This window comes from Vidua chalybeata, chromosome 2 (assembly GCF_026979565.1).
Source record: "Vidua chalybeata isolate OUT-0048 chromosome 2, bVidCha1 merged haplotype, whole genome shotgun sequence".
In the NCBI taxonomy this organism is placed as follows: domain Eukaryota; kingdom Metazoa; phylum Chordata; class Aves; order Passeriformes; family Viduidae; genus Vidua; species Vidua chalybeata.
Window position 1 is genome coordinate 32411046 of NC_071531.1, and position 15828 is coordinate 32426873.

Genomic DNA, 15828 nt, shown 5'->3' on the forward strand with positions numbered 1-15828 from the left:
CTTTCTTTCAAAGACACCACTAGGTATAGCCTTTGGATTATTACTACTACGTCTTGCAGAACCAGATCAACTTATTGCTGAGACCACTGGGTTTTTTTCCTGTAACAGGGTAATTGAAAGTAAACTAATCTGACCCTTTGGATGACACTACCACCTATTTTACATAAAACTCTTGAATTAATGTCTGTCTCCTTGTTCTCACCATGATATTTTAGTGACATTTTTGAAGACTTAATTAATTGCACTGCTGGCTTCTTCTGTAACTCTCCCCCACTGGGCATTATGTCTTATATATACAGAAAACTGTGGGATATAACAGTATTAACTCATGCAAAGTGTTTTAGCTTGCATGCTTGAAGTTAAGCTTCATACTGGGTGTATTGATATTTTTCATAGATTGTGAGTATTTATGCTGGTTTAGGTTTTCCAGAAACTCATTTGTGTCAGGACCAGCATGTGCATTTTGGCAATGTGCTTTAGTGTACACTTAGAAATGTTGACTTAGACATTTTTTCTAATATCTTTGGGAAGACCTGCAGGTTTTGACAGCATCAAGGGTATAGGGGTATGTAACTGCCAATTATATGTAAACATCAGAGCCAAAGGAAAAACAATACCTTAGTTCAGATTGTGGTTGCCAGGTCTGCCAATATGAACTGATTCAGAAACCTACCAGTCTAGGAAAAAAGGGGAGACTATGTCAGAGTTTGCATGTCTATTTTCAGCCATTCCCAGCAATTAATTGCATCCTACTGCTGGAGTTTGTTACTATGTAGGTCCATTTTTCTGAGGTTATTTTACAGGAAAGGAATATTTAGTCCTCACTCCCTCCATGTGAGTGCCAAAGGGCCAGTAAACCGCAGCTCCAGCAACAGGATGGACACAAAGACTCACAGTTATTCTGTTATCCAGTAACACCTCCAGGACGGCAAAAAGACCATACACAGGTGAGGACAGAGCAGTTTATATCTGCCTGTTCCTGGCTGCGTAGACTTGCCTCTAATAGCCAGAAAATTGAGCAATAGGTCTTAAGTATAACTCTCTGCTGAACTCTTAAACTGACCTGTTTTCTTCTTAAATTAGGTGACTCGGGAGAAAAGGAAAGACTGACTGTTCTCCATCTTTTTTTAAAAGGGAGTCTGAAGCCCATGCATGGGGAGAGTCACATAGCATCCAGTTGGGTTATCCTTCTTAATGGAGAAGGAAAAAGAGACAAAAGACATTGAACACTTTGCGTTATTGATTTGCCATAAGTATTTTTCATATCTTGTACCTAAGGGTAGTTCCCCACACTGCACAGCTCATTTTTCCAAATAAGTAGACACAGAAGTACGTTAGATCACTAATCTCTAATGTGTGACTCTCCACCTCACCCCTCAGCCAGCAGGAAGTACAAAGGAAAAATGTATACTGAAGATACTGAAGTCATAAATTTGGAGTAAGAACATAAAAATTAGTTGCTCCAAGCCTCTACTCCATGGATGTCATGACTCACTCCTAAAACTCCAACTAAGAATTTAATTTAATTGGCTAAAATATAACTTTCCTAAAAGTAAAGCCAAGTATATATGGATCACTTATTTTGTGCACAGAATCCTGTTGCTCCCAAATTGCATCCCAAGACAATGACCTGTTGATTCCCAGGATGGAGTAAGCAGATGCTCCCATTTTGCTGTAAACCTACATGTACAATGCAACTTATAAATCTGTCAGAGCAACAGCACACATCCACATCTGGACAGTGGCACACGGTAAAATTGTGAGTAATGCAGCCAAAGGCAAACCGCTGAAATTGTCCTACTAATTAGTTGAAATTAATTGTAGACACTCTGTGCAACAAACATTCTACAAGTATAGCTGCATTAATGTAAAGGACTATCACCAGGGAAATATTTATCTCTCTGAAATTAATGAATAATTTCCAAAATTATTGGCAACTACTCACAGTTACAAAAAGAACAGTTTTTATTCCTTTCTGAATAATGCTAACTAATGTATTTCCATTCTGGGAAAAAAAAAAATATTTTGGGTTTGGGATCATAAGTATGCTTTCAGCAGTACCATCCAGAGACATTAAAGCATGCTTTAAAAACTTGGTTTTATAATCCCCTTTTTACATGCACTTTGAGGTACTAAGGTCCAGATTGGTAACAAGACTAACTCCAGGGCACCTGAAGAGTCAGTGGGAAAATGGAAGTAAAATTTGAGTGCTGGATGAGAACTGTGTTTTTTAATCCTGAGTTATTCTGCTCTTCATTCAAAGAGAAAAAAAAAATGTCTCTCTGCAGTTTCTGCTTGTATCTAGTAATCAAAATTATCTCAAAATGTTCTAAGTCAAGAGGCAACTTTTCCCTGAAGAAAAGTTATGATCTGAAAAGTAATACATTATTTTCCATGAAGATGAAGGGAATTAAGTTAAACTGAAGCTTTCATCCAGTTTCCCTGTACTTTTCAAAATGGGTATAATATGTAAGAGGACCAGGCAGTTGCTACAGAGCAAGATCAAAGTGCAGTTTAAAAAGATACTGTGGGTATCAAGGCCAGCAATGTGTTGATGTAAAAAAAAGATACAGATGATATTTAATAAAAAGTGAACATTGCTTACCTTGCCATTTCATCTTTACCTCATTCACTAGAAAACCAAGAAAGTACTCAAAACAGGAGCCAGACCAGAAAGATGGAGAACGAACTTTATGAACAAGTGATAGCACGCATGAAAGCAGAAGACATTTCCTTTAGTGTCCCATCAACATAACCTCAAGAAAATAAAAACTTAGCCTTGCTGTCCAAAGAGTTTCTAACCCTGAAACTCCTGCCACCTCACTTTGCATATGGTTGTCCAGTAAGCAGATTTCAAGCAGTAGTAATTTTAAATAACTGTTTAGAGCAATGATCTAAAAGTTCGTGTTTTCATGCATTATGTAGATCTGCATAATTTGATCTTCCACTCAGTCCTTTTTGTGGTATCAAATAGCATCTTTGGTATGGGATTTACTGAGAGAAGCTAATGTCCCAAAATGGTATTTACACCGAGACTTGGTAAGCTTATATTTACAATTTCTACCTGAAAATTTTGAAGTCAGGTTACCTCAGAGCTGTTGTTAGCTGATACTAAAATTCTGTCAAAATAGATAGTTCATGAGCCCTGTGAATTTCAATAACAGATGCAAAGCTCACTTTGCCATATGGGACTCCACAAAGTGAGAGACTTCACAATTTCATCTGGCAAGACATATGCATTTGAAGCCACTCAACAAACTGAATTTCCTTAGCATGAGAGATAAAATGAACTAAGGGTATGGAAACTAGATATTATATTTGGAAATAATGGTGCTGAATTTTATTCATACACATATATATATCTTCTGATTTGTAAATGGACAGAAATATGAAACTGTATCATCTAGTGCACCTTCTTTCTCTTTCCTCTCCATATGTATCCCCATAAACTCATTTTAACATTTTAAAATTTGTGCCTGTTTGCTAGATGTAAAATTGATACATTAAATAGAATTTTCATAATTTCAAAAACTCAGTGCTTGTTTACAATGTGAGCAGGAATCCAGTTGCAAGCATGATCTGAGCTGGTGTTTCACATTCAGGCTTAGGGCATGGAGTAGGATACAGGCTGAGTTCAGGACTTCTATACTTAAACAATTTTTTTTTTTTTTAGCCTTTTAATAAAATTTGTCCTATCACATGATAAGTGGGAAATAAAAACTTATAAAACTTATAAAAACTTATAAAAACTTGAAATAAAAACTTTGAATCCAGGTAAACAGGATGCTGTATATTGTACAGGAAGAACTCTATAGATTTTGAAGATTTTTTCTAAAGATAGTAAAATGCCTGAAAGCATGTACGTGTGGCTCTGAAAATGACATTTTTGTGTCAGAAATCTAAACGTGGATTAGGAAGTGTTAAAGAACTTTATTTTATATTGTAGGGTATGTCATAGTCTGGATGTGGTTCTTTTGAAATTAGTGACTCCCAGGCCTGGGTCAAGGCCATACAGAAAGTGATTGACCTATAGTCAGTAAGGGTCAAATCAAAAATTCTGCACTTGGGCATCTCTGTGGTTGGCTACTGTGATAAATGGCTAAACACAGTCTTTGCAGCTTTTTTAAAGCATCAGCTGGGTACAGAACTGATGTTGAGGAGTATGGAGAGGTTTCTGGATCATGCCAACCCTATCTGCTTATACTAGGAGGTGGCATAGATTTCAGGAAATGGCTTTTAGATGTCCAAGGCACACACAAAGTCCACACTTTCCACTTCCTATCAGCATTGCTTTCATCTTGGTTATTGACTTGTGATTTTTTTCAGAAACTTTTTGTTTGTTTGTTTGTTTCTGGGTAATAGACATATAAGGAATTCAATTAAAAAATTTTATTTAAGGTGGAGACACAGGCAATAATTTGCCGTCTGGCTTTTCCGGGGACTTTCTGTTAGCTTGAATGGGGAAGGTTGTTCCTGTAGCTTATATCAAATCACTGTAGCTTATATCAAAATTTACAAGTCAGAGATGAACAATCCTTCATAAAGAGAAAGTAGTCAAAAGTAATCCACAGATACTTCTTTCTCTCCAGAGTGCTTTTAGGAAGAAGTTATTTAACTTTAAGGCATAATTTCAGTCATTCCTTACCATTTCAAACACTGTGCACAATTGTGAAACATAATTTTAACTATAAAAAAAGAAAGATTACCTTACAGCTATGTTATTTGTTGAGAAGATTCTCTCTTGAGACTTACTTATGGGAAAGCTTTATTTTTTTTCCCTAGCCAATGAGAAGTTGGGTTTTCTTCTATCAGAAGACATGCAGTTCATAACATGTTGGAAATGAAAAGACTGCTATTGCTCAGGAATGAAGAGAAATTGTATGAATTACTAGGAGTCAAATAACTTACATGACATAGATTTCATTTTAGCACTGGTTTTATCATTTTGGATATTCACTATTGTATTCACTATTGTATTCACTATTACTAAATCAATCTCAGAAGTGATGCTTTGTATGAATTAAAAAGGCTATTTCTGTTAATGTTGCATCTGAAGTTTGTATAAGAGTCTTATTCTGACTGAGCAAGTAACACTGACTTCCCTTACTCAGAAGGAAAATGGCACTGGAGGACTCCCAAGAAAGCAGTGGTGTGAAGACATACTTTCAGAATTCTTGGTCAGATTTTAGCAGAGTTTTTTTTTTTTTTTTTTTTTTTTTTTTTTTTTTTTTTTTTGTTTGTTTGTTTGTTTCCTTCACTGCTTACTAAGTTTATTGATTTTATTTTTCTGGGTTTAGTATCTTTTCTGCTTCATACTTCTCTTCAAAAATTTCTTCATTGTGTCCCTCAACCTAACTGAGATCGGAAAAAGGAAGAGATGAAGAAAAGCATATTGAGAGGCATGGGAATGTCACTTTTGCAAAGATGAAAATAAACAACAGAGCAAAACCATGTTTACAAAATAACTTTGTCTTTACTGATATTATTTTCCATTATTTCTTAATAATACCAAATGAAATTCTTCAATTACTTGGGTACACTCTGGATTTCTGTTTTGTATGTTTATTTCCAAATATTCTTTTGTGATATAGAGAAGTGATGTTGCACACAATTAAATCAAGTTTCTCTCTGCAGGCATCACCACAGTATTGACCATGACAACCTTGAGTACCATCGCAAGAAAGTCATTGCCCCGTGTTTCCTATGTCACTGCCATGGATTTGTTTGTGACTGTGTGCTTTCTATTTGTATTTGCTGCTCTGATGGAGTATGCCACCCTCAACTACTACTCAAGTTGCAGGAAACCAAACTGTACTAAGAAGAAAAAGTCGGTAAGATGGGAGCATTTAAATTTCTTTTCGTGCAGCTCAGAGAGCAGATAATCATTCAGTGGTAGCCTGTAATCACATGGCAACTTCACTCCTCCAAGATTTTCCCAGTGGTGTGATCTGCCCTGAAAGCTGATGGAAAAGTCACTTGCAGTAGCAGTAGGAGCAGTTACGTGCCTTCTGAGTCAGGTCTGTTCCTAACAGAAGCAGCCATGGAGCAGCAACCCTGTCTACACATCCTTTGTCCTGCAATTACTGTGCTAGTAGTCAGAAAAGTCTCCCACTGAAACAGATTGCATAACTTGTTATACAAATAAATGCACATCAGTGTATATTCAAATGCATTGCTATTTCATGGCTTAACAAGTCTAGAAATATTTATAAGCAGAATTTCATTGTCTCTGCTGGGAACCAGCATTTGGTTTAAGCCCTGTGCACAACAGCGCATGTTTCCAAGGACAAAACTGGAGGTCACTTAAAAAGGTTTTAGGCATGGCTCACTTTTGGCCAAAAAACAACTTCTAATTGTAACACCCAGAAAAACATAAAAGCTATTTATTTAGAATCAACTAAAACAATAATGCAGGAAGAATTGCCTTGTTTACTTCATAAATGACTATCAGAATGAGAGGCGGCAATTTAATAGAGAAAAAAATCTCAGTGTAAACATACGGAAGGGGATTGACCACTCAAGATCAGTGATAAATATTATTTGTTCAAGATCAGTAGTTGGAGATGTTGGATGCCATTGTATGTAATTGAGGAAATAAGGACATTTCAAATCAGAAATCAAAGCCAAATAGGAAAAATGTGAAAAAGGAAATTGAAGAGAGAGAAGCCTAAATTTAGGGAATAATAGGTCATGATGTAAAAAGGGATTGAATGAAGAGCTATAGGAAATGATTGAATGAAGAACTAATGAAGGAAAAGCTGAAACAAATATGGGATTAGAGAAAGTCTAGAAAGCCACTACTTAGTCAATGACAACTCCATTAAACCCAAAATAGCTTCTTGCAAAAATGCATTGCTCACAAAAGCAAAAGATTGTTACCAAAAGAAAAGTTTGAGAGTGAAATGAACTTGCTAGTGATCAAACAAAAATTGCCATCCTATAGAAAGACTGAATTAAAAAGTCATGAGTATCTTTGTTAGTAGGGTGTAACTCCAGACATATGAATAAAGACGTGAGAAAGCATGCAACATTGACGGGATTTAAATTAACACCAGAAAAAACGTTCACTTACCTATTGTTCGATCAATAAATAAATTTAATGGGTTGAAAAAAGATTTTTAGTCTGTGAAAACCAGATGTGCATTCTGCTGAAGTTTCATGCCGTTTTCAAGTGTACAGAATATTATGCTGAATCCACTACATATAGAACACACTGCATGGAGTGTTTTATGCATTTAAGGGCTTGGTCCAAGGAATACTATTGAATATAGATGCATGTGAAGCACTAAGTATGTTTTCTTCTGAATAATTCTTTTGTTATCTTTATTTAAGCTACCTGATGTAAGTTTTGGTCATGTAATGGTAAGTAAGTTACTTTATTCAGTGAGAGAATTGGGGGCACAAATAGGTGGTTGACATTTACTTACACTAATTCCTGAGAGAGCTGTATTGCTATGTTATGCTTTACCCTGACATCACTAAAAATATTGGTTTGCTTTTTTGTTAAAAGGTCAGTTTGTTTTCAGCTGTGGTAGAGGAACATAGCTGCCTCTTTCTATAAGGACTTGTCAAGTGATATGAGAGGGTGGAGGGTCAAGTAAAGAATATTATGTGTTATTTTTACCTCAGAAATGTTGTGCGACTGCTTTATATAATACAGAAGTTTCTCACTACATTTTATGAGAAAGTAATAATTACAAGTTATGTCATAAATGTCTATGAAATTTTAACTAAGTTTCACAGAAAAAGAAAGTTCATTTATGCATATGAAAACCTTTAGTAAGCTTTCAGGTGGATTTTCAAATAATTTGGGCACACAAGTTGAACACAGGTAGTTGTACTCTATCTACAAATGGAATATGTGCAGCAGCAATAATGTTGGAACAGAGCACAAAACTGTGTCTCTAAGTTGTATGCATACCTGCTATAGTATATGCAAATATAAAGCACTCAGAAATCATGAAGCCAGTTAACCAGCTGGTTGAATGGTCCGCCATCAGATAAGAACAGAGTCAGAACGAAAACATTGGGGCTTGCATTTCTTAGGCTGGATATGCTGAAGTTTCTCATTTACAACTGCCAGATCCATGTTATTAGCCTATCCTTTTACAAATAAAAAAATATATTTTTTTTTTTAAAATGAATTCTCTAATGCAATTTAAGACTTCATATAACTTAGAAATTCTACTCATTGACAATTAGTGGTTTACAGCAAGCATCACATCTATCCACTTTCTACTGCTGTCACTCCCTGGACAGACTTTTCTGGAAGATGAAGTTAACAGAGCATGTTGAATGGGTAGTAGCACTTTCCTTTTTCCAATTAAGAGCTATAGGGAAAGATAATTAAAAGGACATTAGAGTATAAAAGCCTTTATCTAGAACTAGTCATTCTAATCTGCTTGGAAAGTATTTGCAGCATTTTCAAGTTTTTTACTCACTGTTTTTTTTTTTTTTCACCTTAAGATAGGTACTGAGCAGGATGTTTGTCTATACAAAAAATCTTCAAATTAGAGCTTAAATAAGCAATGTCTCTGGTTTTCAAGATATCACTTTGTCTTTTTCAGCTTTGTAGTGATAGCACTTAAAAGGTGAAATTTATTAATTTCAGTAAACCCATGTTCCAGTAATCCCAAGCCTTTTCTTTTCCTCCTAGTAAACACACATATACCTTGTCAGTAACAATATTATTAAGCATGTTTAACACTGCACCTAAACTGCCTTGTCCAAGGCCCTGGAGAAGTGCTTTGCCTTGGCAGACCTCCTGGGTGGGACTGGGATGGTGCTCACAGTGTGTTCACTACTCTCCTCCCAACCCCAGCTCAGCTGGACACATAGAACCTGGGGGGAGCCATCCACCTTCCTCTTGTGTCTTGTCACTTCAGGATACCTCCTACTTGACAGAGATTAAAACAACCAGATGAATCTCTCTGTATTATTAGGGCAAATATTTTATCTTCTGTCCTGAGCAGATAGTTAATATAACAAAATAACAACAAAATACCCCAGACATGAGGAATTTTCCTTTGCAGAGACAGAGCACTTTTTTATCTTCACTCACCAAAACCTCTCTGAGCCTTTATTATTTTAAACATAAATATTTTAGACAGGCATGGAAAATTTCAGTCCCTGAGTTGGAAATTTTCATAAAGACCTGCAATATATGACCTAGTGGTATAGTAGAACTCTGTGTATACTCTAGTCAGTCTTTTCTTTCCAATGTACTAGAGTCAAAAAAGACTGCTTGTACAATAATCTTATACCTTTTTCACATTGTAAGGCTCTGAAACAAGCCACACAAAACTTTACAAAAGAGAGAGAAAACCATATGGGTGTGATTTCTGTCATCTATTCTCAGAGATAAAGTCATTCACAACAAATAGATTTGTAATAATCTGCTTCTAAACTGCAATCAGCTTTCAGTTCACAGCAGAATGCACCTGAGACATTTTAGCATTTACTTATGATAAAATGAATTGTGTCCAGAAGTAATTGACTGGATTCCGTAGGGCAGTTGTTCAGATGTAATCTATGTTGGCAGTGCCAACATTTAAGTAGAGGGATGCCACATTAAGTTCTTAGCTCAGGGACCAGCATTTTTAATGAGATGGGAAATACTACAACATGCCAAACCAAAAGATTTGTAGAAAGCAAATTAAGTCAATATCAAAAGGAAACATTTCCACTGAGGCACATCAGTCATATCACCAATGTTTTTCACATCCAGGAGGAAAGTTTTCAGATACTCCCCAACACTTTCAGCAGGAAATGTTGAGTACTTTGTGTCATATGGAAGCAAGAGCCCTGAGCATCCTCCTAAATGCAAGCAGTTGTGACCAGCTTGTTCCTGGCACAGCCAGCATGTTCTTGCAGGCAATGCCAATGCTCGGCACAGTGCCAGGGAGAGGAGAGGCCTCAGGTAGAGAAAACCAGGCTGACAGGGCTGTGTCTGACTTGTCAGGATGGTACAGACAGGCAGCAAAGCTGATGGGACATTTTCAAGTGATGTCAGTGGAGGAGGTGACACTTGTGAAGATGGAATGGGTGGCTTAATGAGAGGGGAGACTATTGTGAGAAGGCATCTTGCATGCCAAGGAAATGATGTGACAGAAAAGCTGACAAAGTGTTAATAGGGAGTACATTGAAGGAGAGGTCTGTAAGCATGAATGCTGCTGTGAGGATGCATGGCATCAAAGTGTCCTCTTTCTGATCATGGTTAGTGTGATAAGCACTAAGGGGACATGCCTCAGGATGGCATTTTGAAAACCTGTACTGAAATGATCACTATCTATTGCAGACCATATCTGTTTTTATAAATCACAGTAAAGTTAAGAGGCAGTGAATGCACCTATGCAAACTGGAGGACATTGTATAAGTAAATGTGGGGGGGGATATCTTCCTTATTTTTGAGAATCCATCTTGTAGTAGCTGCAAGTGTTTAAAACAACTTGCAAATTATATTCTGACAGGTAAGTGAACTCCTAAGTGTGAAAAAATGATTGCTTTCTGCTGTGATTATTAATTTTGAACTGCATCATCCACGGAAACTTATCAAACTGTTGCAATTTTTTTCTCTCCTCAGAATTATTCTGTACTTGATATGAGACCACCAACTACAGTCATCACATTGAACAATGCCATGTATTGGCAAGATTTTGAAGATGCATGTGTCTATGAATGTCTGGATGGGAAAGACTGTCAGAGCTTTTTCTGTTGTTATGAAGAGTGTAAATCAGGTTCATGGAGGAGAGGACGGATTCACATAGACATCTTAGAACTGGACTCTTACTCTAGGGTCTTTTTCCCTACATCCTTCCTGCTGTTTAACCTGGTCTACTGGGTCGGATACCTCTATCTTTAAATGTTGCCTGTAGCAGTGAAGACTGCTGTGTTTTCTCACTGCGGATGGATGGTGAAAGTGCAGAAAAAGTGAAGGACACAGTCAGTTTCATCTCCAATTAAAAAAGACCATATTAACTTTTACCATCACAGAGCCTGATGAAGAATTTTAAAATGTATTTTCCTGAAAAAGAAAAACACAGAAGAATTCTCTCCTAACTGCTGTTTGTTTTAAGAAAAAGGTTCTTACAAAGTTCAGCTGAATTTGTAGTGTAAGCGATGTTTATGAATAATTATTGTATATTAAAATCTCTGCTGTTGTCCTTTACCATAGGAGCTATTCACAATTCAGGAAAAGTTTAAATATTAAATTTTTATTTTTCATTCTCATAACTTTCTTCAAAATGCTGCCATATCCCTAAGGCTCAGAGAAATGTACACTGGCACTAGCAAATAAGCCAAAGCTGATGAAAACGCTCATTTGTATTTAAATTTGCTTGATACCATAGGTTTGGGGAAATTGATGATCTCCTTGATATAGAGTAACCACCAAGAGGTAACAAGAAATGTCTGGTAGGGTCAAAACGTGGATGTGACGTTCTGCAGAGGTCTGAGATTCATTGAGTTAGCCACTTACCCACACATATTGGTTTTAACTTAGAGGTGAAAAGGGAGAAAGAGAAGAAAGCTATAATTTTGATATAAATAAGGCATGCCTATCTGAGAGGCAGCTGTAGGCATATCTTCTACAGTTTTTCAAGCTTTTAACTGTGTTTTTTTATGACTCATTAAACACAGGATGGTCATTGATTTCTAAAGTACTATACTTGAAGCAGGACAAGATTCCTGCTTATTTGTGTCACTGTAGCAGTTCATAGTGCATAGCCCATGAGTAAAAATTATAGTAGCACCAGGAATATATGACTTTCTTTGGATTTCAGTCTGCTACAAAAGTGTGCCCATGCATTCTTATTTTTTCTTTCAAAGTTGTATTATAAAATTGAAAAACATGTATGCCAAAGGACTTTTTTTTTCTTTTCATAGCATTAAACACTGCAATATTTACTCACAGTAGTTGTTCCCTGTGCCTGAGCTAAAGACTGAACACTTGTGGCTTGAACAGTGCATTACAGGAACTCAGTTGTGACACTTGGAATAGACATGAAATAGCTGCCACATGTAGAAAGAGGTTCTTTTCATTCTTTTCCAGAATTTCCAACTATATTTTACACTAAAAAACAATTTTGTATTTTTCAAGGTTTTCAGCATTCAATTCCAAACTACCCATTTTTTCAAAAACTAGTTTTACAGTATTAAACTAAGTGATGTCTTTTACAGACTGTCTACATAATTGTTATTAAGCAAACAAAACACATCCAGAATTAAATAGCAATAGCTTTTCACTACCCTTTGCATGACAAATTGTTACAAAAGATTGAAGTTAAAAGATAATTAAAACAACAATTCTATTTCTTTTCTCTTTTGGAGATAATTTTTTTAATGAACTCAAAAAATGTGTGTCTCTTCCAGGCAGTATTTGATGAAAAAATGAATAGTGGATGTGACTTGAAAGGAGTTCCTTTTTCCTCAAAAGGAAAACCCTGCAAACAAGCAAAAACTAATGCAATGGTAATTCTAAAGGAACAGAAATGCTATTATGTTCTTTGAAACATCATTGTCTCTCATTACTGTTGCTCTGGTTTTCCACTGAGTTTTAATAGGGAAAAAAAAAAAAAAACCTAACCCAAAAGTTAATTTTAGTTTTTCAAAATCTTTCTTCTGTTTTTAACTTGTCTCAATTATCTAAAACATAGCTGTGTTTAGGTCATGGAGGGGAATTACTTCTGTAAGGACTGAAAAAAATCAAATTAGAAGCACAGAGAAGTAATATTTTGAGGCAGAATCAAAGCCTTATTTTTAGAAAAATCTGCCCAATCTGATGTCTTCTAAACCAGTGATAACCTTCTGATTTCAAAATACATGTTGAAAATTTTGCTAACTCTAATTAGCAAATTAACTGCTCTGTAAACCTGTGTCCTGCACTTGGAGGTATGGACTTAATTTGAGGATGATAGTGGTATTTTAGGTAGTGCAAGAAGGTGATTAAATTTGAGTTGGATATCCTGATCTCTAATTATTAATTAGTCTACTCTAATAGTCACCTTCAGCCATATTTTGCAAGAATACTAGAAATATTCCAAGCTGAATAAAAAGAATGGAAACCATTTTCCTTTAGGGGGGGTGATCCTGCAAACACTGCACAATCAATTGTTTTTGGTGGTAGTATTGAAACAAATGATGCATAATTAGGTGCCTTCCACCATTAAGATCTTGAACAGGTAAAGTGATGTTTATTTAACAATTCCATACTGTGTGAATTTTCTGGGAACTGGAACATTCCCATGTTAGATGATGAGCATATGCTTTTCTTGCACTTCTGCTCATGGCTGCTCATGAGCCTTGCTGAAAGCAGACAATCCCAACAGATCATTCTTTGGAAGACTGATTCTGCTAAGTCTATTCATATTGCCCATTTTCTGATTTTTTTCATAAACAGAAGATGGAAGCAAATAATTCCAACTTTTTCCACTGTCCTAAATCAAGAAAGAAGCTTCAAACACTACCACCTTCTGCTCTTACAGTGAGAGCAGAGGACATATTCTACCGTGTAATTTATTCTGCTCGGGGGTTATAAAAAAATTGATTTTTATGTGAGGCAAGTGGCTGCAGGCTGGCAGGCTCTTGAATGCATTCCTCTGCTGGTTCCAAGTAACTTTGCTTACTCTCTGCTTTACTGCTCCATGCTTTGGCAGCCACTGAAAAACCTTAGAGATCAGGGAAGACAGGTTTTCTATGATCTGCATCATTCAAAATGCCATTGTGGTCTGCATACATCTGTGTGCCATATCCTTCTGTAGGAGTAAGAATATCTTCATTCACCTTCAGATATTCTTTTGCTTCTTTTGCAAATTGGCAAAAGGTAACATTTTTGTGTGCTGTCCCATGAGAAATGTAAGAACTGTATTTTAGCATTCTAGAACATTTTCTTATCAAATCATTTCATATTAGAGACTTGCATTTATTCAACTACTTCTTTTTTGTTATTTAGTACTTCTTTTTACCCTTCCAAGGAAGGGAACAGAGGAAGGAAAAACCAAATGAGCAGTGAAATGAGCACATTTGGCTATGTAAGACCTCAAAACCATGTATCTTCACATTACATTTCTTCCTTGTCGAAGTTGCAGAAGGGATTGTAAGGGTTTTTTAATTAATCACCTTTGTTTCCCAGGAGGATCTAAAGTCAGTCCTCTTATTCTCCCCTTCAATTAAAAGTTCTTGGGCATAGTTTTTCTTTATTGAGGGCAGCATTTTCAAGGCAATTAAGAATGTATAAAAAATATTGGTCTGCTTAATTCAGTCTCCTCAGTTTTCCTGGTTCTGATGCTTAGCAAATTGACAGCTCCTTTTTTTACAGCCACTCTTCCAAGAATAAGGGTATAAAAACTTGTAGCCAGTTTATGCTCTCTCAAGGTCCAGCAGTAATGTGGAACTTCAGTGCCACACAATTTTAATATAACTTTCTAACCAAAAAGTAGGGGTGTAGTTTAAAACACGTCAGGCATTTTGATAACCTTCTCTTTCTCATGTTCTCCTTAATCAACTCTCAACTGTATATTGCTATATTGTGCATACCAATAAAAATGATAAAAATTACAGAAGCCAGAAGTGTCTTTACAGAGACAGTGATGAGTAGTGAAGCTAAAAGAAGAAAAAGAAATTATTTTTTATTGCTGTGCAGCTCTTATCTGTTGCAGTCCTCTTATTCAATTTAACCCACAGCTAATTCAAATTATCCACCTGGAGGTTTGCACATTCGTCAGCTGGAACAGCAGTGACACATGAGCCTTTAGCTGATAGGAAATTATTTCTGGAACTGCAAGCATACTGCCAAATAACTCAGACAGATAGCTATCTTAAACACTTCTGCAGCTCTAATGTGTCTTGGTGTCTAGCATCTCACCTTATTTCATTAATTTATCACAACTCTCCTTACGAAGTCATTTCATGAAAGGAAGGCTGTTTACCTCCTTTTTATACAAAATTTCATCATATATCTAATAAAATGACTCTCCTACATGAGCGGACACTGGGTAGCTCTGGAACTGCTGACTGTGGGAAGGGAGACTCAATATTTTAAGACAGACAGATTTCACAGAATCACAGAATCAAATAGGTTGGAAAAGACCTTGGAGATCATCAAGTCCAACCTATGACCTAACACCACCTTATCAACTAAACCATAGCACTAAGTGCCATATCCAGTCTTTTTTTAAACACCTCCAGGGACTATTTCATTAGCCTCACCATCTGGAGGGTTGGTGTTACCTTCTAAACTGTAAAACAAAGTGCCCACTGAAACTTGTAAAAGCTGTCCATAGCAGACTGTATTTTTCCATTGGCTCCTCTTTCCTGGTTTCCATATAATGCAGTAAGAAAAGGCAAGCCATATCTCATAATCTTAGATGCCTACACAGGCAGATGATTTTTTTTTTCAAGGTATCTTCTTCTTCTTCTTCTTGCTCACAGTGAAATGCTGATGCCTCTTATGTCAGTGCCTTTATCATTTACTAATATGAAAGGATATTCCTTAACATTAAAGACTATTTCTCATCTGAAAGTTAGAAAGTGGGACCAACGACCTTCCTGGAGTTCTTCCTGAGCACCACAGTGTGTGATCAATATTCTAAATGTCTTCAACCTACAGATTGAGCATTTCTCTGCTTTTTCTTTATTTTTCTAAACAGTCTGTAGGTTTCTTATTTCCTATATAGCAAAAGGCTGTAGTGGAACTTCAGAAGTTTAGCAGAATCCTTCCTTCTTCATTCAGCAATTTCATTCCACCAAGAGATACAAAGCGTAAACTCAAGGCTCATCCAGATCTCTTTCCAGAAGACTACTTAAAATAGGTAAAAACCAGACTATGGATTG

The 15828-nt window shown here is 36.3% G+C and overlaps 1 protein-coding gene across 1 annotated transcript in view; it reads left to right on the forward strand.

Moving 5' to 3' along the window:
* GABRG3 (gamma-aminobutyric acid type A receptor subunit gamma3) overlaps window positions 1-11185 on the forward strand; it is a 286706-nt gene extending 275521 nt beyond the window's left edge. Inside the window, exons 8-10 of the mRNA XM_053934678.1 lie at window positions 5635-5831; window positions 7333-7362; window positions 10583-11185. Of these exons, the coding sequence (XP_053790653.1) occupies window positions 5635-5831; window positions 7333-7362; window positions 10583-10861 (506 nt within the window). The 3' untranslated portion in view covers window positions 10862-11185. The remainder of the gene's footprint in view (window positions 1-5634; window positions 5832-7332; window positions 7363-10582) is intronic.
* Window positions 11186-15828: the final 4643 nt, after the last annotated feature.